Source organism: Lonchura striata, chromosome 6, assembly GCF_050655825.1.
Source record: "Lonchura striata isolate lonStrDom1 chromosome 6, ASM5065582v1, whole genome shotgun sequence".
NCBI classification, from domain to species: Eukaryota; Metazoa; Chordata; class Aves; order Passeriformes; family Estrildidae; genus Lonchura; species Lonchura striata.
In genome coordinates, this window is record NC_140708.1 from 5,657,111 (window position 1) to 5,683,273 (window position 26,163).

Here is a 26,163-nt window from a genome sequence, read left to right on the forward strand (position 1 = left end):
GCATGCTGCTGCCTCAGGAAGGGAGCCTGGCAAGGTGGGCGATGTCCCCTCTGGAGGAGGGGCCCAGGGGTGGATTTGGGACAGAACTGCTGTGCGTTGGCTCAGCCCAGGCTGTGGAGCTTGTGCTGCCTTGTGCTCCTCCTTCCCGGGGAGCCGCTGTGCCTGGGTGGGATGGGACGTGGCTCGGGGTCAGGGCACGGTGCTGATGGGCAGAATCCCACATTTCCCACCGTGTTCCCCCCAAAGCTCCATCTACAGCCATCCCTGAGTCTCTGCTTTCTGGAGAATGCAGCCAGGGCTGCTGGGGCTCCTCTGGCATCACTTGGCCTGTGAGCTTTGTGTTGCTGGGCTGGGATCCTTGGGTGACTTCCAGGGACCCAATCTTGTCCCAGTTAGAGGCTGAGCCACCACCCAAGTGATTCCCTTGCCCTGGGCACTGGTGCAGTGCTGCCTCTCCCTGCCAGCTCCTGCTGCTCCTCTTTGCTTGGTGCCCATCAGGGAGGTGAGCACAGCAAACTACCAGGCTGTAAAAGCTGGAATCCGGCCTTGTGCTGCCCCAGTCCTGCAGAACTCGTGGATCTCCAGTGGAACCATCCTCTGTGGTCTCCAGCTGAGTGCTGAGGGTGTCTTTAGAGGACAGGCAGAGCCAGGTTTGGGTGTAGAGGGACAAACCTGGACAGGGCAGTGCAGGTGCCAGGAGGATGAAATTGGGAAGAGGGATCTGCACCAGAAAAGGTTGGAAAAGGGTGGTTCAGGGTGGGAGGGTGGGGAAAGAGCTGGGCAGAACAGGATCTCTGCCAGGAGCGTGGGCACTGATGGTGCTGAGATCCATCTGAGAACAGCCTTTAGCAATGGGGCAGGTTTTACACCCATAAATACAGGGGTGGGAGGTGTTGGAGGAGGAAGGCCAGTGATCCCTTTGCTTTCCTGTGCTCTGGAAGGAGCAATCCCATCAGCTTCCCCCTCCTGCTTCTCCTCTGGACACAGCTCAGTGCTCATTCTCTCCTGGTGCCGGCGGATCAGAGCGCTGCCCGAAGAGAAGCTCCTGTTTTGGCAACTTCTCCCATCCAGCTCATCAGCTGTTGGCCACAAATATTTGCCAGAAGGATCTGTGGTTTCCTTTTGCACCCCCTCAATGCCTCTCCTGCCCCTGGCTGTCCCTGTGTGCTGCAGGTTGGGTAGGGAATGACAGTGAGCACCAGGATTTGGGCACGGCACCCTTTGTTTAAATAAATAAATGTTTGGACACCACTCCCAGGCACTCTACAGGAGCAGGAGCTGGATTTTGATGGGTCCCTGGGGGTCTCTCCCAGATCAGGATACTCTATGATTCCAAGATGATGGAAGGAGCAGGTGTTGCAAGGTTTTGGGAGCAGACAGGGCTCCCATAATTTGGCTTGCAGCAGCAGCAGCAGCAGCAGCAGCTCAGCCCCTGCTGCTATGGGTGGACACAGAGTAGCCCATCTTATTCATATTATGACCATTCCCCCCCCCAAAAAAAAAAAACCTAGTGGGACTGTATTTGGATCTGCCAAGTCTGCATTGCTGTTTTTGAGGTTTTCCCAGTTTTGTGCCAGAGCTTTTTCCCTTGGCACGTGCTGCTTGGCTCTTCCAGGGGGTGATGCTTCCCTGGGCTCTCCCACATCCCAGGGAAGTGCCCTGTCCCTGGGGCTGCTGCTGCACCTTCTGATGAGGAATAGCAAAATATTCTCTATTTGTGGCGAGGCTTTAAGCCCTGGATATATTTAAGGCACATCACCTGGGGAAATTTGGGGTGTTCACAGGTCTGGCCATAAATTAACAGCAGCAAAAAGTCACCATGATTTTCCAGGAGGGCAGGAGAGTTCTTGCTCTTGAGGCAAGGCAAGGGAGGGTGGGGAAGGAAAGGTGAGGCACCCCAGAACATTTTAATTGCATTTGTTAGGTATCCCTTCAGTTCAGCTGTCACTCAGTGAAGTGCAGGATTTTGAGTTCAGAAACTGCAATTGCTCCAATTCTGCTACCTTTCCCTTCAGCCTGCCCTTCCTAAACTCTCTATGTGTGTGCTTTCCAGCAGGAAAATCACCTTTTACCACCACAAAGAAGTGCTCCCACTTCCAGCTGCTGCTTGGAGTCGGGGTGTGTGTTTTGACCAGGGAGGAAAATCCACGTGGTGTTGGATTTTCATGTAAATCAGCCCTGGTGTGCCCTTGCCAAAGCCTGGCAGGGTTCTTGCTGTCAGCTCTGTGCAAACACTTTTATCTCCTGCCACCCTGAACACTTTTATCTCCTGCCACCCTGAGCCCCAGCAAAAGGACTTTGGCCATTTTCTGTTAAATAAACATTATGTAAGAGGCCTCTTAATTGCTGTGAAGGTTGTGGGGGCTGTGAGAGCTCTGAGAGCCCTCACACCCAGGATCTCAGGTTTTGCACCAGCCACCTGCTCATGCTGAGGTGATGGTTGTTCCCATTTTCTGCCCAGGACCTGGCCAGGGTGTAGCAAACAAGCTGCAATCAAGGTTTCTGTCCTGCAGGGATGAGTGAGGCCCTGGCACTGGGGAGTTGCCCATCATTACAGCTGATCCACATTGCCTTCTCAGCAAAAAAAGGGATTTTTGGCCCCTAGAACAAGGGGGCCAAAAGGCTTGATGCAGCCAGTTTCAGGAATTCTTCCAGGCCTTTTAATTTAAATAAAAAAATAAAAAAAAATTTAAAGTTATTTTCAATCTCTTCATTGCCCATCAGAAGAGGTTTTGTTTCGGAAGGTTTACAGAGAAGATTGTGGCCTGAGCATTTTGAAGAGAAGAGTTTAGTTTTACCCAGTTAACTTTAGTTTTACCCAGTCCCAGCTTGGGTGGTTTACAGAAAGGGAGCTCTCCTGGTTTTACAGTGAAATTTATGTGCTGTAGGAAAAGGTCACCTCTCTAAAATGATCTGGTCTTGCTTGGGAGGGATGAGGAACTGAAAATGAGGAGAGGAAAGGGAAGTAAATGCTTTATGGGTTTATATTGCAAAACAAATTTTCTTAATTAATTTATTATTCCTCCATAGAGGTAGTTTGAATCCTGTTTCTTAATGATTTGGAGGTTCACTGAGGGAAGAAATGCATATTTGGCCACCTGTGCTGAGTGGTTTCCCTTCTGTCAGCTCTGCCTGATTCCTTCAGGGGATCCATGAATCCCAGGTGGGTTTGGACCCTTCTGCTGAGGCTGAAATCCCTGTGCTGTTTTTGCAGCCCCTGGGGAGGTCACAGAGTGCACTCCTGTGGCAGCAGCGATGGGAAAGAACCTTGTTTCAGGAGGATGAAGATTGTAAAGAAAACATCACTTTCTTTAGACTCATTTGGCACAAAATGGCACTGGGAAGAAGCTGGAGGCTCCTGGTCTTGGGAAGGAGGATGCTCTGTGGGAACTTTCCACCTTCCTCACATTTCCACAGGCAGGGAGGCATTCCGAGAGATCTGCCGAGCCCTTAGCACTTAAGCTGAGGTCTTTGCAGCCTTTTCTGCACCAAAAAGCTCCTTGCTTCTGCAGTTCTGGGCACAGTCCCATCACCTGGGGGAGATGGGGAGCTGGGAGTCCCCAGAACCTCCACAGGAAAACAATTTGAAATATTCCCAGGGCATGTTTTGAGCTGTCACCTGTCTTCCTTCCCCTCCTCCACCCCCAGGCACAGGTGCTTACAGAGCCACTTTTCCTCAGCTGTTTGCATTTTGTGGGGTGGGGCTGGCAGGACTCTCCATCACAAGAACAATTCCTTAAAACTCAATCTCTAATCAGCTTTTCCTGATGCTCCAGCAAATGTATATCACCTGCAGGAAGAGCTCCTGCCCCTGCCCAGCCTGTTCCTGGCTCATCCTTGTGCCAGCACAGCAGCTGCTCCATGGTTTTGCCAAGCTCACCCTGAGGTTTTGGGACACATTTTGGGACCCGAACATTCCCAGGAGCACAGCGGTGTCCAGGGAGATCTGCCAGCCCACAGGGCTGCCTCCAGGGCCTGCAGGTTCCTTGGGAATCCCAGCCAGGAGATAAGGTATCAGGAAATCTTGTTTCTCCCTAGCAGCCAGTCCAAAAAACACCGGAGCCAAAGGGCAGCGCTGAACGTGACCTTGAGGCGCTGACGCAGCCACAGCCAGGAATGTTAACCATTGGATCAGGGATGCACTGTAGGAAAGGTGATGGGAACTCCTTTCCCTTCCCTGAGAGGGGAGGCAAAATGCCAGAGGTGCTCCCAGCTTTTAATCCCCACCACAATGGTGGAGGGAGAGAGGGCTGGTTGGAACTTCCCTCCCCACTGCACCAACATCTCAGGGTGAGATGGGTCCTGTTGCTTTGGGGAGAGACCAAGTGTGGGAATCCAGGGCTTCCCTCTGTGCCCTGGCAGGTCTGGGGCCCCCCTGGACAGAGCCCCCAGAGACACTGGCTGTGATCTCTGCCCATGGAAAAGAGTTTTCCATCTTACAGGATGAATTACAAGCTCTGAGTGTTTGATATAAGTAATAATTAAGTGTGGCACGGGTGCAAAAGTCAAATTTTAGGATTCTAGATTAGGGGTTCAAAGGGGACAAGATGGAGGAAATTGGGTGTGCCTTGTCCTTTTTCTCCTTCTTCATGCCCTCCATGTCTCACTGTGGTGTTGGCATTTTTCTGTTGGTTCAGGCTGGGGACACACTGTCCAACGTAGGTGACAGATATTGGCACGTTCTTGTAAATCCAGCCCAGGGAGTTTCTGGTATTTAATGTTTGTCACATCCCACTGAGGGCAGAGCCCCACACGCTGCCCTGCAGGACAGAGCTGGGCAGGGCAGCAGAACATGTGAGAGATAAACAGAATAAACAACCTGGAAACCAGCACAGACCAATTATGGCTTCTTTGGCAATGGGGCTGAGAGACAGAGACTTTCTACAATCTCAGGATCATCAATAGCACAGATTCCGACAGCCAAGTGCCAAAAGCCTTTGGATAAAGCGATTTGAGCAGCTGGAGAATTTATCCAGGCCTAGCTGGGACTTGAAACAGGTGGGGGAAAAAAGTGGGTTTTAACAAATAAAGTTTTTGTTAAATAGAAATGCATTAATAGAAATAGTTTTGCACTTAAAATACAATCGTGTTTCCAAGTTCTTCTAGTAGAGCGTGGAAACCCTGAGCACTGAACTTCCAGGAGGATCAGGAGTCACATCCAGCCACCATTCCACAGGCTGGCCCAAGTTGTGATGAGGCAGAGGAGGAAAACAATATTCCCAAATTCCTCAAGCTGCAGAGCCGAGCAGTGCACTGCTGGAAGGGTTATTTTGGGAGAGGGAGATGCTGTCTGCAGCTTAACAGAAACACACGGGGAAAAACCTCCCATCGCCTCCCCGTGGGATTCAAATTATTGATTGGTTTCTCCTTATCTTGTGCCACGCTTGACTCATGGGGTTACTCAGCAAGAACTTTCCAAGTGAACTTTCCAGCTGGGAGCTGCTGGGTCGGCTGAGAGCTCAGGTAGGCTCGGGGCTCGTGGCTTCAGCATTTTTGGGGCAGTTTAATCAGTGGGCTGCTGAGGAGTGGGGGTGTGTGTGATGCTGAGGAGCTTCAGGCTGGGGTTGGGATAGTTCTGGACAGCTCAGGGTGCCTGGCAGCCAATGCCACGCTCAGGCAACAAAGAGGGCAGGCAGGAAACCTGTAACTTTAGATTTGTTGTCACTACAATGTTTGCTCTGTGAAATTCAGCCAGGAGTGCTGTAGCAGAAGAAGCTGATAAGAGAGGTCACCTGGAGCAGGTCTGAGTGACCACTTGGCTCTCTGCTGATGTCATGTCTCACTGCAGCCTTTTCAGGAGCAGAAGTGCTCATTCCAGCTGGTGTTTCCTGCGGGCTCATTGTTCCCAGGGCACATTCCCTGTGAGGAATGGCCTGCAGGCAGGAGCTTCACCAGAGCTGGCAAATGTCACTGCCAGGAAAATCAGATTCTCTGCTTCATTCTTCCCTCTCTAACCACAGAATAATCACAGACTGGTGTGTGTTGGGAGGGACCTTGAAGCTGAGATTCCTAAAATGATGTTTATTATGTTAACAGTATTATCTTCTGCTGTGCTCTGAGCTTCAGCATCTCCTACAGCCGCTCAGAGAACACAGGATCTGGTGGAATATTGTGGGGTTTATTGCCAGATCTCATCAGAAGGGTGAGCAAAGTGTCTTGGGAGACACGGGGTGGGGAATTTGGATGCTCTCCCTGTCCTGTCAGGCCTGGTGTCAGGAAGTGATGGCTGCCAGCAGGAGACACATTTTTGTCATAAGCTGAAATAGAAATCTCCACTTCTCATCCCCCTCTGTGCTGCTGCTGTCTCTGACACCAGGTTGGGGGACACAAGAGGCTCCCTGAAGGTGGGATATGAGCTCTGGGTGGGATGTGCCCCTCCCTGGGATGTCCCACGGGCTCCTTTCTGCTCCCACAGTGGCCCCAGCATGCCTGGAAAGAGATCCAAGTGCTCCTGCTCCCGGCTGGAGATGATCCTGATCGCGTGCCTGGTGCTGATGATCTCCCTCACCGTGGTGCTCCTGGTCCTGCACTTCCTCACCAAAAACACCAATGGCAAGTGGGGCTATCCCAGCCCCTCCGAGCCCTCTGCTCCAGGGGGTGCCCAGGCCAGGATTTAAATCGGAGGGGGACAGGTGGAGGTCTCAGGTCACTCCTGAGCTGTCACCACCACCTCTGCACGTGGTCCCTTCACCCAGCCACAGCAGCAGCTCTCTGGCTGTGGATGCACAGCCCCAGGGATGGGATCCCTTCCTTCCATCCTCCCTTCTCTCTCTGTGCCTGCTGAGAGCCTCTCACTCCCAGGATTTGACCAAGGGGTTTCACAGCCCCATCACAGCCCACTGATGCCTCCAACCCCATCCCCGGGCACAGGCATGAGGGTGTCAGGAGCTGGACTCAACATCTCACCAGTGGGGCCTTCCAGCTTCCAGATTTTGGTCTCAGATTGGATGGAGTTCACACCTGAGACTCAAAACTTCATGTTTTTAGGCTGTAACATGCCCGAGTTTTGCACAAGTGCTTCTCCTCTGTATCGGAGCTCTTGGGGGAGGAGGAGGAAGAGGAAGGTAGTCCCAAAAGGGTGGCCCAGTTGGCTGGTGTCATTTTAAATGCAGAAATGGCATCAGTCTGTGGCCAGTGTGAGTGTTTCCCTTCTCCTGTGTTCCAAGTGACAGCCCAGGAAAGGCCAGGCTGGGAAGATGGAGCGTCCCCTGATCCCAAAGCAGCTGCCTGGGGAGGGCTGTGGGAACAGAGCAAGCACACAGAAATATTTCATATTTTCCCACGGTGTTATCTCAGCCTGCAGTGATCTGTGGCTCTGGGATTTCCTGAGATGCAGATAACCTTTCTGATTGATTATGGTTTGATAGCCACCCATGGCTTTTCTTCCATGGGTTTGCCCATCCTGGAAGGAATTCTGCACCTTCCTGGTGGTTGGGGTGAGAGAGACCTTTCCCTCACCATTTGTCTGGAAATCACTGCTCAGAGCTGTTTTTCCCTTCTCTGAGCTTCGGCTGGCTCTGCTGTGATTTTTTGGGGGAAGACCAAGGCAGCACTGGACACAGGATGTGTTGGACATGTCCTTCTCTCTCCCCTAGTCCTTTCCCATTAGCTCCTGACACACCATCCCTTTTTTCTTACTGCTGCTGAGCTGAATTGTGTCAAACAGCACTTGGACCTGGTTCCTGCATGGAGCTGGTGGGCTTGGAGGGTTTAACTGGGAATGCTGGGCTGGGTTTAACTGGGAATGCTGGGCTGGGTTTAACTGGGAATGCTGGGCTGCTTCCCCCTCGCTGTGCATCACCACCCATCTGACACAGTCCAGTGGCCCCTCTGCAGAGCTTCCTGGCTGGTTCTTCATGCCTGCTCCACCCTTTGTCACCACAGAGGCCTTCACAGCCTCAGCACATTGAGATCCCGCTGGAAATCCCCTCAGAGCACTCAGCCAGAGCCCTTTGGCCTCTTTTGTCCCCAATTCTGCTCACTCACGTGCCCACTGATCTGCCATTTGTTGTTACAGGCTGCACCAACAACATTGCAGAGGAGGCAAAGTACTTGGTGGGTGTTGGCAGAGCTGACTGCACGGGGCCTGTGGCACAGGTCCCTCTGGTGAGTGGGGGGAATTCCTCATGGGGGTGGTGAAATGCTGATTTTTCATCCTTTGTGAGTATTTTTTTGCAGGATTTCTCGTTTAGAGCCTCTGCCTTGCCAAATGTCACTTTCTTTAGACTCATTTGGCACAAAATGGCACTGGGAAGAAGCTGGAGGACTCCTGGTCTTGGGAAGGAGGATGCTCTGTGGGAACTTTCCACCTTCCTCACATTTCCACAGGCAGGGAGGCATTCCGAGAGATCTGCCGAGCCCTTAGCACTTAAGCTGAGGTCTTTGCAGCCTTTTCTGCACCAAAAAGCTCCTTGCTTCTGCAGTTCTGGGCACAGCCACGTCACCTGGGGGAGATGGGGAGCTGGGGGTCCCCAGAAAAATTACGATGTTGTCGTAATTTTGGAGAAGTGTCGCCTTCAAACATAAGTTGAAATTCCCTTGAGGTTTGGAGCACTGTGGGCTGGTGGAAGGGGGGTTGGAAGGAGATGGGCTTTAAGGCCCCTTCCAAGTCCAGCCATTCTATGGAATGTGGGGCAAGACAGAACGGGAGCTCGGAGTTGTTGAGTGACCCCCAGGCAAATCTACTCAGGAAAAGTCGAGGGATAAACGGCTCCGTGTTTCTGATGGAGCTCCTCTCTTGCAGATGGGATATGCCAACCCCGACCAGGTGGGTGGGGGGCTCCTCTCACGCCTCTACAGCCGAGCCTTCATCGTGGCAGAGCCCGAGGGCTCCAAACGCGTCGTGTTCGTCAGCGCCGACATCGGGATGGTGTCCCAGAGAGTCAGGCTGGAGGTATGGGGCTGTGAAGGAGGGGCTGGAGAATCCTTTGGCATTTCCTCGGGGTGATGCTGTGTCTGTGCTGGAGAAGAGCTTTGGGCCCCTCAGCAAATGAGGCTGGACTTTGCTCGTTCTTCTCTTAGCGGGAGAATCACCAGGAGGTCATTGGAATCACAAATACATTATCCTGGTGCCCCTAGTGCAGCGCAGGAGGGAGGGAGGTGTGGGAATTGGAAAAACAGAAACTTCCACAGACACAGAAAGGTTTGATCTGCAGCCTTGGGAGAAGCTTGGATTGATGTAAAAATACAGCACACAGACATTAAGCAGAAAACCCATAAACTTATGTTTCTATAGTTGTAAGTAAGAATATGCCTTAAGTAAGTGAGAAACTGCATTGATAAGATGGTGAAGGGTTTAGAGTGTAGGGGTGTGGCTGTGTGGAATAAACTGAGAGTTTAGAAGTTATAACAGAAGCAGATGTGTATAAGTGTGACAGAAGCCTATTGGGCAAAAATATCCACAGTAAAATAAAGAAGATGGCTTAGAAAAGCAAAATAAACCTTGTGGCATCTATCCATTGGGTGAGAAAGTTCTGTATTGCCTTGTAATGAAGAACTTGTGACTGCTTTGAGCTATGGCCGAGTGCTTGCTCCTCTAAAATCTCACAGCCTCTGAGACTGATGTTTATCTGAGAAATAAATGGTTCTTAGCCCAAAAATAGTCCCATCCCTTCATTACAAAGAGGTGAAAATGATAGGGAGGTGCTGGTGAACTGTGGATCCTTCTGGGATGATCTGGGATGTGCTTCAGGTTGGATATAAAGGTCTTTTACCAGATATTCCTATTTTGAGCCTCCTGCCAAGCCAACAGCTACGACCTTGTTGTTGTGCCAGGCAGCAGGAGAAGAGTGAGGAGGGGGATGGCTGGTTGGGGTTTTTAGGAGCACCTCCTCGCCCTCAGGTGCTGAAGCAGCTGCGGAGCAAGTACGGGGAGCTGTACCGGCAGGACAACGTCATCCTCAGCGGGACCCACACGCACTCGGGGCCTGGGGGGTACTTCCAGTACACCCTGTTCTGGATCACCAGCAAGGGGCTCGTGCAGCCAGCCCTCAGCTCCATCGTGAATGGCATTGTGAAGGTCGGTGTCGCCTAGCTCGGCGTGCTGGTGCCCAGCGCGGCTCTGGCTGTGGTGTTTGGGGTGGCACCTCCACGTGGCACAGCCCGCTTTGAGGTGGGCTTGCTTGTTTGCAGCTCAAAAAGCAGGAGCTTTGAACCCTTTCTTCAGAGACAGCCGTTGGTAGTTCAAAAATGTTGTCGTAATTTTGGAGAATTTTAGATGAGTTTAGGAAAAAACATCCCAAACAAACAAGTGTCGCTGTCAAGGCAGGACGGGAATGAAGAGACTCTGACCAGATCAGAAGGCTGTGAGAGTAAAACTCCTATTTATTTAAAATACACTGCTCTTTTATACAGAGCTTTGTGAGGACCAACTCCATTGGTCCTGAAGTGAAAACAACCACAGCATTGGTGCAGAGTGCTTGATGCACAGTGATAGAACTTAACTATAAACAATGTGAAAAACAAGAGAGATAAAGAATTATTTACATTCTTCTCCAGTTCTTTCCCAGGCTTTTGCCTGGCTAAAAACTCTCAGTTTCTTCCTTTGACTGAATCTGAGACCCACAAACAAGCACCCCCAAATTCCAAGAAAGGGTTGGGGATGGACAGGGAGGGAAGGAAAGAGTTTTTCCAGATAACTTCCCACGTGCCTTACAGACTGATGGCCCTGTCTTGCTGCTTTGCAGAGCATAGATATTGCCCACGAGAACATGAAGAGAGGAAGGCTCTTTATAAACAGAGGCACGGTAGAAAACAGCCAGATCAACCGCAGCCCCTTCTCCTACCTCGCGAACCCGGAGTCCGAGCGGAACAGGTAAAACCTCCCCAGGCACGAGAAAGAAATAACTGCTAGGAAAGGGCTTGGAAGCTGTAGGTGCCCTCCCTAAGCATGAGGAATCGGTCAGGGATGTGACCTTGTGCTTTATTTGACAAATAGAGTCAGAGGGCATTAAAGTGTTGTCCTCGGTGCAGGAATCTGGGTTACCTCCATTCCTTGGAGGAGCAGTGCCCGAGGACAGTGACAGCCACAGCTCCTCCCTCGCCTTCCCAGCTGGTTCCAGGTGCTTCTCTAAGGCCTTGCTGTGTGCTGGTGGTACCTGGAATGACCTTTTCACATCCTTGTTCAGCCTAGTGGGGATTTCACCTGCCAGAGGACCAGAGCACAGTCCTGACTCTGACGGGATTTCCCTGCTTTGCTCCCATCCAGGTATTCATCCAACACGGATAAGGAAATGGTGCTGCTGAAGATGGTAGATGAAGATGGACACGAGCTAGGCCTTATCAGGTACTGACCACCAGAGCAGCAGGTTTTTCTCCAAACCCTCATTATTTTTTGTAGGAATGAAGATGTTCCTTTTTTCCCAGATTTTTGCATCACTGACTCCTCCTCGATCCTTTGAATATTGAAATATCTGCAAAATGTAATTCTCCAGGTTACTGCAAGAGTCAGTTCAGGTCTGAAGGAGCTCTTGGTGGCCCTGACAATGGCAGTGACAAACTCTTGTCAGGCCTCAAGGTCTGGATTGTTCAGCCATGAGCCCCCTTGGTTAGAAAGGGACAGGATAGGAATACTCTGCTTTTGTTAATCCATCCCTAAGCACCATGAGCCTCTGTGTGTATTCTCCCAAGGAAAATTCCCCCAAACTGGGAATAGGAAAATTAAATAGGATTGAAATCCAATAGGATTGAACAGGTCAATTGCCCCTGCACAGAGTGAACAGAGCATTTTCACTTTTTTATTTCATTTTAATTTCATTTTTATTTCATTTTTGACCTCTTCTCAGCTGGTTTGCTGTGCACCCGGTGAGCATGAACAACTCCAACCACCTGGTGAACAGTGACAATGTGGGCTACGCCTCCTACCTGTTTGAGCAGGAGAAGAACAAGGGAATGCTCCCTGGAGAGGTGGGAGCACCCAAAGGAATCGGGGAAACAGGGCTGGGACGGGGAGGGTGAGCTGGGACAGCAGGGCAAACACAGGAACACAAGGATTGAGGTGAATGCTTTGATTTATTTCCTTTTTCAGAAGGGAAATTGAAAGGTGTACTCTTGACATTCCAAACTGGTAATTGGTGGCAGTTATTCAGACTTGAGGAATAACTCACATTTATTTTGATTAAAATCTGGGGAGGTTGTGGTTGCCTCATCCCTGGAAGCGTTCAACCTTGAACAACCTGGGGAAGTGTCCCTGCAGCCAGTTCCAATAGTTCTCACCTTGTAAATCAGTCGTGGTGAACACCTGGAAGGGAAAAAAATCCTGCTCAAGGTGCTCCAATGACCCATAAACATCTGATCAGCAACATGAGGAGCTGGGGAGAGCTGAGGTGGAAGAGGGGGAGGAGGAAACACTGTCTGCACACCAAGATGGTGTGAAGTTGTCTCTTTTCCCTGCAATGGCAGCACATGCATCCAATTCTGCCCTGCTCTTCCTGCCCTACCCCTTGGGATGTGCCCAAACCCCCATTCCAGAGCTGCCAGTGAGTTTGGGAATGAACCAGAGCCCTGCTTGGCACAGCAGCCGCAGGGAGAGCTGCGGGTGGGCTTTGCAGCTTTCCCTGCACGGCGCTGCAGCGCTCCCCTGGCCTCGGCAGGGCTCCTTCGTGGCCGCCTTTGCCTCCTCCAACCTGGGAGACGTGTCCCCCAACACGCGGGGTCCCTTCTGCGCCAACACGGGCGAGTCCTGTGACAACCCCCAGAGCTCCTGTCCCGTCGGAGGGGTGAGTGTGACCCACCCGTCCCCCTCTGCAGGGCCCTGTGCTTCACCCCCCTGCACGGGGAGGGCACTGGAAGTTAAAAATCGCCTTTTTGCACTGCCCCGGATGCCACTTCCAGGGATTGACCGCGCTCTGTTCCTCGCGCACCCGATTTTTGGGTTGGTCACCCCAAATTTAACTTGAGTGTGGCAACCCCCTGGCTAAATGTGATGTGGCCTGCAAGAAGCCCTCAGTTCCCAGCTGGCAGTGCCAGCTGCTCTCCACAGTCACTGATCACCAAATAAATTTCCCAACAGGCAGCCATGTGCATGGCCAAGGGGCCTGGGAACGATATGTTTGAGAGCACCAGGATTATAGGGCAAAATATCTACTTGAAAGCAAAGGTAAGGGATATTCTGCTTTCTGAGTGTGTGTGAGTGCTGCTAAGACAGGAATTCATGCTCATTTCAACAACTTGGTGAGCCTTGTGGATCCCTTCCCCCTGGATATTCTATATTCTATCTTCTGTCTCCTATATTCCATATTCTGTATATCTTGTGTCTCCTTTGGTGAATTTTTGTAGATTCAAATTACTCTGAAGTTCCTTGATCTTGTTTTTAAGGGGTAAATGAGCTTTGCAAACAGCTGGTGATGTCTCTGTCTACTGGAATCAAGAGGACCTCAAAGCCTGGAATTTGTTAGGCTTAGGACAGCGTAGGAAATCTTAATGGTGGTGAAAAATTTCCTCAGGTAGAACACATCTGATTAGAAACCTGAATTTAGACTGGATAACACATACTTTTATTTAGATGCATCCTTGCAGGTGTTGTCATTTGAAAATGCTGGTTTGGGGTTTTGATCTCAATGTTCCTCACTGGGCTATGATGAGGATCCCTCATCCATTCATCTCAAAGACATCATGATGGGAAAAATCCTCCTGGGAGAGCTCAGAGACACCACCACACACCACTCGTGGGCCAGTTTGGCATCACATTCCCAAACTGACACAAGTGTGAGGTAAAAAGTGTTGCTGAAACCCCCACAGAGGATGCTCCCCTTGCTCTGCTTGACCCTGCGTTTCCTCAGCCCTAAGGGTTCCCTTTTGTCACCTGTGGGCTCTGAAGCCACCCTGGACTGAATTTGCTGGTTCCCCTCCTGTGTGATGTGAGAGCAGTGAGTGCAAGGAGAGCTTTCGGTGGCATTTCAGGAACAGGAGCTTGTAGGAACTGGAGCGTGTCCAGCAGAGGAGGGGGACCAGGAAGCTTGGTGGTGGCTTTTGCTCTGTTTCTGCAGAGGCTGTGCCCTGAAGTCACTCCAGGCTGGTTGTGCCTCTGTCCCCAGTCCAAGAGTGCTGGTGTGTGCATCAAACACAGGGGAAAAACCCTGCTGCTGCCTTTAACACCCCAGACTCCTGGCCTTCCAAGGCTGTGCCCTCAGCTCCTTCTGGGAATGTCATGAAACCTGTATAACTTCTGGCAACCTTCCCCATGGACCAACGTGGGGCTGGAAAACCATTCCCTGAGGGGCTGAGTGTGTGCAGGAAATACCTGCAGCTGTCCGGGGTGCAGCAGATACATGCAGCACTCTGAGCCATGAGTGGAGCAGAACGCTTCTTCCTCACAGAAAACATTTTCCTGCTGGGCCTAAGATGTGAGGAATGCCAAGAGGCGGCCAACAGGGGAAGGGAGTTGCCACCCTGCTGAAATAGAGGCATGTTTCAGCTGTAAAAGAGACAGGGACAGCTTGCAGGGCTCAGTGTGACAGAAACAAAGGGACTTGGGAATTTCAGATTTACGCCTGGAAGAGGCCCCAGGAAGGTGGAATGAGGAAATGATCCGTACGGCTCTTCCTGACTGCTTGTCCCACAGGAATTTATTTTCCCCCTCATGTGTCCCTTAGGAGCTGTATGAAAAAGCCTCCCAGGAGGTGACGGGAGCCCTGAGCTCAGCCCACCAGTGGGTGAACATGAGCAGCGTGTCCGTGGAGCTCAACGCCACGCACACGGTGAGAGCGGGGAGACGCCGCGTTCCTGCAGCAGCACCCGCCACCACGGGGGAACGTGGGCTTTGTCTCTTTTTCCTTTTCTTCTCCCCTCCTGCTTTAGGTTAAAACCTGTAAGCCAGCCCTGGGGCACAGCTTTGCTGCGGGGACTATTGACGGAGTGGGGGCTTTCAACTTCACCCAAGGTAATCTTTGGGCAGATCCCAATGGGGGCATCCCCCAGATGGACTGAAAGCCCTGGAGTGTCACTTCTCAGCATCCGAAGGGGTGGTTTTTGGGGAGGTGGAGGAAACTCCCTCACAGATTTGTCTGTGTCCATGTGGGAAAAAGATACGGCCATGCCCTGGAGGAAGGAGAGCAAGGGATGGGATGGAGATTAGGGAGAAGGAAGAGCTGTTTTGTGACTGTTCTGCTCGTTTCTCCTCATTACCTGCGAGCAGGGGGTGTAGGAACAGATTTTAAAGAGGTTTCCCCCTTAAGGCTCAGTAGAAGGGGACCCATTTTGGGATCAAATCCGGGACCAGCTGCTGGGAGAGCCATCGAACGAAACCAAAGCCTGCCACAAGCCCAAGCCCATCCTCTTCAACACGGGAGAGGTAAGGACACACCTGTGTGTGCCCTGGGGAGTGCAGGGGTCGCTGGGCTGGGATCACAGATCCCAATCCCTCCTGGGCTTGTCAGGGAGCTCCAGGCAATGTCTGTGATGTCTGGGGAAGAACAAGGAGGGAGCAGGGGCTGCGTGGGCTCTGCAGAGCTGCTGCTCCATCGATGCCAGCCCATGCTCAGGGCATGGCTTGGTGTTTTCTGAGCTTTCCCCAAATCCTGCTTTACAACTCTGACTGGAAATCGCTGCCCATTTTCCCACCTGATGCTCCCATTGGCACTGAGCAAACGCTGCCGTGCAGAGGGATCATGTCCAGGGTTCTTCAGATCACTTCTGCATAAGGAAATTCATTGTTATTCCTTTCACCAGCCTCGTTAAAAGCTTCCCTGCTGTCACTTCGTGTTCAATCAGCTCCTCACCTCAGCTCTCCCCAAAAGAGGCCCCAGCTCCTCCCAGCCTCCTCCTCCATGCAGGATGGTGTTGCTGAGAGTAAATTACACTTTATTCTTACAGCTTTAGCACATTTTAGGGATGCTCTGGCGGGCCTCCTGCTTCTGATGTGCTTCACAAGCTTTTGTCATTCATGTTTTGCCCCCAGCAAATTGCTCCTCACAAAAAAACCCCTTTTTTGGCTCACAGGAGTAGGATTTTTCATCTCCTCATCAATCCCAATTCTATCCTTCTTCCATGCAGGTGAGGGGTTTTTAAGTGCTACCCTGACCTTTTTTTACCCACTTTGCCTAAAACTGCTCCTCTTGGCAACCTTATTTAGGGATTTTTTTTTTGGTCTTACCTATAGTATTTACTTCTGCCTTATGATCCATCATATGAAGGTAAAGCACCCTCTCACGTGTTCCACAAATAAATTTAATTTACCAGTAAATTCACAAAATAAATCCATCTGCCTGGTTGATGACTGTAGGAAGGAAAACACCTCAGATTGTTTTGTTTGTTTTGTTTTTTGCTACTAAACCAGAGTATTTCTATGAACTTTTTCCTGCCCCTCAGATGACTTGGCCCCACCCCTGGCACCCAGACATCGTGGATGTGCAGATCGCTGCCATCGGGTCCTTGGCAATCCTTGCTGTGCCCGGGGAGTTCACGTGTGTATTCCTTGGGTCCTGCTGCATTTACTGCAGCCAGATTTCCCTCAAACCTCCTGGAACACTTCTGCCTGCAGGTAGAAAGGGGGAGGGTAGCCTCAAAATTCTCCCCAAACTCACCCTGAGAACGACTGAGATGCACACAGGCTTCTTGAATCATTCTGGTTGTAACAAAATGCAGTTTCAAGGAAACCAAAGGAATTTGCTAACTCTGATTCTGTTTTTGGCACCAGAAACGCCACAATGATGAATTGCACTGACTGTTGGTGGTGCAGTGATGCAAATTTAAATAGCATAATGATTTATCTCTGGTACCTTTATTTCTACCCTGCCCTGGGGTGCCTCCAGCCCCTCCCTGGTTGTGGTGATGGGTGTGAAATGTTTTGAGGTGTTTTGGTTGAACTGGAGCACAGAGGCTTTTCAGGGATGTTGGGCAGTGCTGGAGCTGCTGTGGGAATTTCTGGTGGGTGCTGCAAGTCCAGCCAGCAATTCCTGCTTTAGATCCCTGCTCTCCAGAACTCCAGGGAGGGTCGGGCTCTGCTGCCAGGGAACAGGGACAGGACAAGGGGAAACGGCCTCAAGCTGGGCCAGGGGAGGCTCAGCTGGGACAGCAGCAGGAATTTCTCCATGGAAAGGCTGCTCAGGCCTTGGCAGGGCTGCCCAGGGAGCGTTGGGGTGCCCATCCCTGGAGGTGTCCCAGGAAGGGCTGGAGGTGGCACTCAGAGCTCTGGGCTGGGGACAAGGTGGGCACTGGGCACAGCTGGGACTCCGTGGGCTGGCAGGGATTTTCCTACCTAAAAGATTCTGGGATTCCCTGATTCTGGAGCCTGACTTTGTTCCCTCCATGCCCCAGGACCATGTCTGGACGCAGGCTGCGGGAGGCTGTTAAAAGTGTGAGTTGCTGAGGTTCCCCTGAGCACAGCACATCTGGAACTTCTCTTTTCTTGAGCCTCCTCCCAGCTGGGCTCATGGGGCTCGTGTCCCACAGATGTTTCCTTCTCCCATTTTCTTCAGACAGATTTTCCATCTGCTTCCTGACAGGCAGGAGAAATGAATATCCTCCCCAAAACACCAACTGCTTGGGTTTCAGTCCTTTAAGCCAATTCCACAGGGATCCAGGCACAACTGATGCCAGCAGGGGTTTGGCTCTGGGATGGAGGAGTTCAGCTCCTTAATCCCTACCAGGATTCTGCAACATGAGAACAAGTGCAGAAAAAAAAAAAAAAGGACAAAAGTAGTTTTTCCTTTTGATTGACACATCCTGGTTGCAGCCTAAATAAAACCCAATCCCAGATGCTGTCTCCACAATTCCCTGGGCCTTCTTATACTTATATCCCTGATTTTTTTTAAAGACTATACAGACATCAGCTTCCAAAAACCCCCTAGATTTATGGGAATGTGAGGTCATTTGTCTGTTTTTTCACTGGGGAATGAATATGAGACCTTAAAAAAGGCAAATTGCACTTGTAGGTTTGCATTCCTGGGCATCCAGCCCCCTTCCTCCCATAACTTTGTATTCTGTCATAGTTAATAATAATTATAATAACAACAATAACAATGCCAACTACCATAACAACTATAACAATATTGATATAATAATAACAATGACAATAATAACAACAGTATAGTTGTGCATTAAGCAGTTGTTTCAAGGTAAGGCTTTTATTTCCCTCCTTAGGAATTTGATTCCCATGGGACACCAGGGATGAACGTTGTGATTGCAGGTCTGTGCAATGTCTACACCCACTACATCACCACCTATGAGGAATACCAGGTAAATGTTAAAACTGGGGATTGAATCTGAGTTCAGCTTTTTGGCATCAAGGGCTAATAATTCATGTGAAATGGTGTGTGTTTAGAGTTCTTCTCCTTTGCCACAAAAACAATCAGGGAGAACTGGGAGGCAAGGTTGGAAGAACTGGGGTTGGAAGAATCCCACCCCAAAAAATTGGAGGAGGAGGCAAGTTGCATCATAAGCCTTTAAAAGAGGGTAAAAGCTGTGCTAACTGCAAGAGCAAACAGGCCCTCCCTGTTTGCAGCAGGTTGGAGAATGAGGAGTAACCTGAAATTGCAATAGAAATACTTTGGCCAATTGTTGGGGCTGTCTCCTTATCAGAAAGGGAATAAATAGCCCACTGCTGATCTTGAGCTGGCTGGGATGGGATGTGCAAACCACCCAGGAGCCCTCCCAACCCTCCTCTCCCAAATTTTCCTTTCCAGGCTCAACGATACGAGGCTGCCTCGACTATTTATGGGCCACACACCCTTTCTGCTTACATCCAGCTGTACAGGGGCCTGGCCAAGGCTATTGCTCTGGTAAGCAGCATTTCCTACATGCCACAGCCTGCTGGGGACATCTAAATCTTAAGTCAGTGATGGTGGCTGTTGCTCACCAAGGCCACCCAATTGCTGCCCTCTCTCTTCAGAACCCACCTTGAGAAATGGTATGAAAATAATTCCTGTTATGGGGCTCTGGCACCCGTTGAGAAATTCTGGGGGTGTTGCAGGTCAAAGTGTAGGCAATCAGTACTTCTAAACCTTCAGCATAGCCTGAAGTTGCTGCTTTTCTACCAAAAAGAAAAAAAAAATCTGTGTTTTCGGTGTACCTGGTGGCGCCCATTATTGCTGTGACCATGTGAATGGGCAGGAGCAATGGGCAGGAATATCCTGGGATGTTCTGGATTTAGGAGACCCCAGCAACAGAGCAGTGTCCTGCAGGGATTGCTCCTGCAGGCAGAGCACGGCTGGAGATCCTCTGCTGTGGTTTCACGTCACTTTAATTATCCCTACAATCCGTGCGAGCAGAGGCTGGGAGGCAGAGCTGTGCTTCCTCAGGGAATCATGTGGTTGTGTGACAAGCACATTTTCCCTCTGCCAGAATGCCACTCAGGAGCTGTCCCCTGGTCCAGAGCCCCCACTTTTCAACGTAACCAGCGTGACCCTGCTGCCTTCTCTCGGCGCCGAGAGCGCGCCGGCCAACAAAACCTTTGGGGATGTGCTGGAAGAAGTGAGGCAAGAGTATCGAGAGGTGAGAGCTTCAGGGAGTCCCTAAAACCTGCTGGAGAAACCTTTAAATTCTCACCCCACAAGGCTGTGAGTTGAGGTGCCCTCAGACCAAACAGGTCTCGTCTCTCTGGTGGGCACGGCTGAGAAGGGACAGAGCATTTCCATTCCATGTACTGAATGGGAATAAAATGGGTGGATAAAGGGGGAAATAAAAGCCCTTCACTCAGCACAAAGCAGATTTCCCCTTCTGCTTCAAAACAAAATAGCAGTTGCTTAAGTAGGTAAATATTTTACAGTGATTTTTTTACAAGCAGCAATCAGATTAAATCAAAATGTCAGAAATTGTTCTGTTTTCAATGCTCAGCATTTAGATAAGATGTTCAGAGCAAGAGCTTTCACCTCATTGCTCTCTCCTTACTCCCTGCAGTAAGGCAGGGAGGGATTCTGAAAAATGTCCCTTATTTCCTCCCTTTTTTATGGGCAGTGGTGGAGTTTACCCAGCAAGCAGGACAAGTGGAATTGCAAGGCCCAGAGAAGCAGTTCAAAGCACAGATTGCCCACTGCTGCTGCAACAAGTGAAATTATAAATAATTTAAAACAACAGCAACAATGAACCAAGCACAAGAAAACACCACAAAACCAGCCCACCCCCTGAATACATCAAATAGCCTCTTCAAAGGATGCTTTTAATGTGCTGCTCAGCCTTTAATACAAATCTCAATTTCTCCCCCAGAGAGAAGTTGCTAAAGTGACTTTTGTGGGTGCAAACCCCAGGAACTCTGCAGAGAATGCGGTAAGTGTGATGGAATGATGCTGGAATTGGGGTGTTTGGGATTGATGGAATGATGCTGGAATTGGGGTGTTTGGGATTGATGGAATGATGCTGGAATTGGGGTGTTTGGGATTGATGGAATGATGCTGGAATTGGGGTGTTTGGAATTGATGGAATGATGCTGGAGTTTGGAATTGATGGAATGATGCTGGAGTTTGGGATTGATGGAATGATGCTGGAGTTTGGGGTGTTTGTGATTGATGGAATGATGCTGGAGTTTGGGATTGATGGAATGATGCTGGAGTTTGGGGTGTTTGGGATTGATGGCATGATGCTGGAGTTTGGGGTGTTTGGGATTGATGGAATGATGCTGGAATTGGGGTGTTTGGGATTAATGGATATTTGGATAGCATTTTTTTTCTTTGCTAGGAGACCAGGGGAAGATGTGTGCTTTGGGAATTCACACCACTAGAAAGCTTTTTGGGCAACAATGTGAATTTGGGTTGTTTATGATCTCTTTATATTATTAAAGCTGTATGTGTTAGACCAGGCTGGTATCCAGGGCAAACTTGGTCTCTAATTTCCATCCTACCACCCTGCTGCTTTATTTTAACAAAACAAAGGAAATTAGAAAAGCACTTAATTCATTCCATCCCTCACCTTGTGTAGACATTGTGACCATTCTCTTCCTACAGATAAGTTTTTCACATCATTTATCAGCTTAAATTTGTGCTTTGGCAGTAAAACAGAACACTTTTGCCAGTAATTCCCACATTAGATGGTAAAACATGAGGAAGCAGAGTCCCTGTCCAGTTTGAAGTGCCACGGAAGGTGGGGACGTGCCTGTCCCTCAGTGTCTGCCTACCTTTGGTGGTTTTATTCCAGACTGAGCACAACTTCCTGACGGTGGAGAGATACTCCAACATTTCCAGCAGCTGGCGTGTGGTGCTGAACGATGCCTCCTGGGACACCAGGTGGGTTCCCTGAGCAATTTCCCCGTCTCACAGAATCCAGGGAGTCATTCCAGTCTCACCTAAGGGCTTCATTCCAGAGCTCCCAGCTGCAGGTCAGTCTTGGCACTGCAGGTGATGCTCTCCAGAGGAGGATCAGCTCATATTTGGTGGGGTTAATTTGGCACAACTGTTTTCCCCTTGCCTCCAGAATCTAGAATGGAGGCTTGCAAATTTGGGAAAGGGAGGAGAGAAGGGCAGGAATTACAGAAGATTTGTGCTCCAGCTTGCTCCTAGCCTATATCCGTCCCTCTGGCACACCGTGGGGATAAACAGGATGCCAAAGAGAAAACAGGACAGACTCACAGGGAAAACTGGCCAGGTGTGTAGCATAAACAGACAACAATTTTTTAAAAGTTTGGAAGAATGAAAAGTGAAGGGTGGAGATATCAGCCTTCAGGAAAAATATCCACAAAGCAGCAAGGCTGGTGACACCTTTCAGTAGGTGAATCTTCATTTCCCCAAGAAGGGCTCCCTCAGAACCAGCTGAACAATCTCTTGTGTCCAAGTGATATATGGGGTTTTGAGGCTGAGCATTCTCTGTAGAGTTTTGGGGGTTGAAGAGAAAGGATTCTGTAAAAGAAAATGGGCTTTTGATGTGGAAATGGGTGCCAGAAGTCCTGAGCTTAAACATGACAGACTTAGTGATTCAAATGAATATTTACCCTCTGTGTTTAGCTCTGCTCCCTGCACAAGGAGGACTTAAAATACACTTCCTTGGAGTGTCTTCATCTCGTGGCACGTAGTGAGCTTCAAGGAAACGGGGATTTCCTTGCTGACTGCAGTTTTGGGCCTGTTTCCCAGGTTTTACTGGAGCAAAGGATCCCGTGGCCAGAGCAACGTGAGCATCGAGTGGCACATCGCGGCCGGCGCGGAGCCCGGCGTGTACCGGCTCCGCTACTTCGGGCACTACAAGAAAAGATTGTCCTTCCTTCGTGTCATCACCGTCCCCTTTGAGGGCTCCTCCTCAGCTTTTCACATCACAGCTCCATAGGTGACCCCATTCCCTACAGCAAGGGGCAGGAAATTTGGTGGCTGGACTTGGATGGTTTGTGTGGCTCCTCTCCAACTCCAGATGATTCCATGATGTTCTGGGAGGGTTTTTTTGTGGCTCTGGATGTCACTGCTGCCCCTTGGGTGCTGCTGGTCAACATTTGGTGTGCAAAGCTCAACTTCCTGGGAAGTTTTGGCTTTTTCCTGCAGGCGAGTCTCCTCATGTGTCGTCACTCAAGTGGTTTCTATCCTGGCCAGACCAGGTTTCAGCTGATTCTTACTGTAATAATGATGTAAATTCCTCTTTAGTCATTAAACCTGTGCCTATTGATGGTGAATAGGCTCTCCTGGAGGCAATTAGATGGAAATCAGTAAGAATTGAATTTATGAGTTAAAGCTGTGGGTGAGGCAGCCCTGAACAGACCCCAGCCTGCTTTGCTGGAGCATCATGAAGGACCCAAGGCCAGCAGGCTCTGGCTGGATGAAGGGCCACCCAGAGTTACCTACAGGTGGGTCACCGTAAGGGTTTGTGTTCCCTCTCCAACCCACACAAGAGTTCATCCAAGCACAGCTTGGATTGCTACCATTGCAGGGTACAAGGACAGTGCACAAACCTGTTAGGTGAAAGGGTTTCACCACAAAGAATGGAATTCACCACAGGAATGTAGAAGATCTTCCCAGGAGGGTTTCAGAGCTGCCTGGACAAAGCCATGACCACCCTGACCCAGTGCTGGTGGCAGGTCCCTCTTGAGCTGCCTCCCACCAGCGCTACCATGGGACAGCTCTACAGTCCCTAAATCTCCTCTGCCATCTATAAGTGGAAGAATCAGAGGCCACAGGGAGAAGAAAACATATTTCAGGTCTGGATTTAGGATTCTTGTAGGGCCTGACAGCTAAACAACTGTAAATGTTTAATAAGCTCCAATAATGTGTACCAATTTTGTATGCAATCTCCTTAATTCTTCAGAGAATCATCAATCAGATAATTTTGCCTCTCTTTAAAATCAGTAGGAGAGGATGAATTATTCATTTCCAACCAGCTGCAATCAGCCTCAGAGATCCCCATCCAGAGGAGCTCAAAGCAGTTGCAATACTGAGTCAGGTAAAAGAGAGAGCTTTGAAAGAACATCACTGGGAATCAAATCCCTGGGGATGCTCCTGATGTCCTGTCCTAATAACCCCCCCAGCCACCCCACTAACAACGGGGTTTTTTCAGCAGGACATGTTTAGAACGTGTTTAAGCAAGCCAAGCTAGATTGTACATTAAAAGATTTACCTTCTAAACCACGAACATCTGACCCCAAAAGAGAGTTCCTAGGAAACAGAGGGGACGAGGGAGTGTTGAAAACCAGAATTAGGATATCTGGCAAGTCCCTTGTGCCCCAAAGCAGGTCTCCTTGTGAAACACCTCGTGTTTATTTGGCTGTTACCAGTGGGCAGAATTTAGGGGACATTTTTGGGAGATTTTAATCATATTTTGCGTGTAGAAAATTCTCTGGGAGAGAAGCCCTTGCTTTTATTTGCTCTGTAGCAGCATCATGGCTGTTGGCAGGCAGTGACCAGCAACCCTTCCCTGCTTCCCTACACGCTTTTTTGGGATGCTGTGCCTGGATCCAGCAGCCACTAGGTGCCAGTGCTGTTTTACACGAGAACAAGCTCGAGCCAAAGCTTAGAAAAAAAAGAATTTTCAGGAATTTGGGCACTTCGCCAGCTGTTAAATATAGCACTCAGTACTCCTCACAGTTGCTCGTCCCTCTCCTGGGCTGCTGTCCCTCGACGTGGAGCCATTTGTGCCCTGCTACGTGCTCGGGAGAAGGGCAGAGTTCCACCTTTGTTTTATTTTTGTTGGCGTGGGATATAAACTACCACGAGCTTGGGAAATTTGTGTTGGCAGCCTGAGCTCCTGCGCACTCCCTCCTGCACATCCTGTCCCTTCCCAATCCACCAGCTGGATTAGGAGATGCTAATTTGGATCTGACCCCAGACCCTGGGGGAGAGGGGAGAATCCTCTGCAGGCTTGGATGCAGGATTTGGGATTTGTTGCATCCTGTGGTTGTCTGAGGCTTTTTCCAGCATCCCAAGGAGGGTATTTGTGTGCAGCCTGTCTGCAGCTCTCTGGTTTGTAACATCTCCACAGCCAGGGTTAGATGTACACAAGGTGAGGCTGGGGACCAAGGAATGCCACTCTTCAAAGTTTATTCCTTTAGCAGTCCCAAATCTGGATGGGCACAATCCTGTGGATAGCTGGAGCCTGGCCAGGATGAGTCTCCTCATGGAGAGGAGTTGGAGGTGTCCAGGGAGAGAGCAGCCCACCCCAAGCATCCCCAAAGGACAGGAGCTGCTGGGCAGGGGCTGTCTAAGCCCCCAGCAGCACTTAGAAAAGGACAGCTGAGAACTGGAATTTTATCCAAGACTGAGATTTTGGGAGACACAACAAAGAAAGAAGAAAGAGACATTCACCCCATGAGAGCACCATGGGCCAGGCTGACCCATATCCCTCACTAGGATGTCACTTTCAAAGGTTGTTTGTTTAGGATTTTTTCCCCCAAAAGGGAGAAATCCAGATAGGTATGTGATGGAGCAATGGGATGAGATGGGAGATTAAGCTGGGAAAAGAGAGCAGTGCAAGCTCCAAGGTAAGGCAGATCCCTTTGAAAGTCACATTATCCCATGGACTGAGGGGGTTTCAGTGGGACACGAGAGCTTCCCTGTGGGATGTCCCAGGGTCTGGCCAGCTCCAAACACAGAGTTGTGTCACCATAAGAGATGTTTTATTCTCACTCAGCACCTCAGGTGAGAGGCCCTGTGTTGTACAGACCTCCAGGAAAGTGCTGGCTGGAAGAAGGGGGATGGAAAATGCAGTTTTTGTACCCCCTGCCTTGCCAGCAGCCAAAGTTGAGGCCATCTGCTGATTTTCCTGGGCATTGATCTCATCACTTACACCTCAAACTTCTCTTGGTTATTCTCTTAGAATTGGTGGTGGAGGGTGGATATGGTTTTTGGTTTTGTCTCGCTCTCCACTGGGAACCCACATCTTTACAAATAGGAAATAATGTTTTCTTTAAGTTGTGCTGTGGGGTTTGACATTCCTTGGAAAATCATCCTTGCTCTCCAAAACTGACCAACCAGCTGCTGCTGAGCAAAGAGGGAACCTCAGTTGTGCCAGGGGGGAAATGTTACAGCACAATAGCAACTTCTCCATTGCCCTGGTTTTGGAGGAAATGAAAGCAGGACATGAGGAAAAGATAATGAGGGAAAATATTAGACCTGGCAGAGCTGCTGGAGCCCAGAGTACAGCTGACCTCTTTTGGAAGAACAATGTCAAGCTATTTTGGCAAAATCTCTTTTTGGAGTGGCAGGGAGGCCTTGCCTTGTGTCATCAGTAGCAAGGTACCAGAGCTTCCCCCATTGCTTTGGCTCAGGATTTCTCTGGAAAGGTGCAAACCCAGAATTCCTCATCCCAGGAATTGCTGTTTCTCAGTCATTCACTTGTGATGGTCTTCCAAGGAGCAGGGCCTCATCTTAAAAAAGATTTACCTATCAGTGACCTGGCAACAGGCTCCTCTCAAGGTGGGGCCAATCCCTCACTGCCCTAAATCACAAATATCTACACTTCTTATTTTTGCTTGGTGTTTTCTCACTATCGACACAACCCCCAGAAGAACTCTGCAGGGATCAGGTAAGGAGCAATTACCACTGTAATAAATTCACAGCAAACCCAATCCCTGTAGCACTGGCAGGTAAATAATTACTGACCAAAGAAGTGCTGGGAAAAGAGGCCAAGAACCCCTTGATTTTTCACTTAGAAGTGCAGAAGTACAAAAAGTGCCAATTTTCTGCTGTGTGTGCTTGGCAAGGGTCACCAAAGTGCATGTGGAAAACACTCCTGAACAGCTTGTGACCCTGCCAGTGTCACCTGGGATCGATCCCTCTGGAGCAAAGTGTGCTCCTGTTTACCATGGATGTATAAAAGGACCGAGGC

General features: G+C 49.9%; 1 protein-coding gene across 5 annotated transcripts; it reads left to right on the forward strand.

The window, feature by feature from the left end:
• The first annotated feature begins 78 nt into the window (after positions 1-78).
• Positions 79-23,472, forward strand: ASAH2 (N-acylsphingosine amidohydrolase 2). Of its 5 annotated transcripts, XM_021537056.3 has the most exons (20): positions 79-6,552; positions 8,018-8,106; positions 8,744-8,893; positions 9,842-10,018; positions 10,686-10,813; positions 11,207-11,284; positions 11,784-11,904; positions 12,591-12,716; positions 13,010-13,096; positions 14,592-14,696; positions 14,797-14,878; positions 15,174-15,289; positions 16,306-16,400; positions 17,254-17,293; positions 18,079-18,174; positions 18,621-18,716; positions 19,279-19,428; positions 20,140-20,199; positions 21,064-21,152; positions 21,993-23,472. In XM_021537056.3, the coding sequence occupies exons 1-20, from the start codon at positions 6,426-6,428 to the stop codon at positions 22,180-22,182; spliced, it is 2,202 nt and encodes a 733-aa protein (XP_021392731.3). In that variant the 5' UTR covers positions 79-6,425; the 3' UTR covers positions 22,183-23,472. The 5 variants fall into 5 exon arrangements, with proteins under 5 accessions (XP_021392731.3, XP_085440102.1, XP_085440099.1 ...); XM_085583976.1 differs by lacking the exon at positions 79-6,552 and having other exon boundaries at positions 7,826-8,106; XM_085583973.1 differs by lacking the exons at positions 79-6,552; positions 8,018-8,106 and having other exon boundaries at positions 8,756-10,018.
• The last annotated feature ends 2,691 nt before the right edge of the window (positions 23,473-26,163 follow it).

Excerpts from the sequence above, each read along its gene's own strand:
- ASAH2 (XM_021537056.3), top strand. The coding sequence starts at position 6,426 with ATGCCTGGAAAGAGATCCAAGTGCTCCTGCTCCCGGCTGGAGATGATC. Across the intron at positions 14,697-14,796 it reads AGCTCAACGCCACGCACACG|GTTAAAACCTGTAAGCCAGC; the intron begins GTGAGAGCGGGG and ends CTCCTGCTTTAG. Across the intron at positions 17,294-18,078 it reads TGCGGGAGGCTGTTAAAAGT|GAATTTGATTCCCATGGGAC; the intron begins GTGAGTTGCTGA and ends TTCCCTCCTTAG.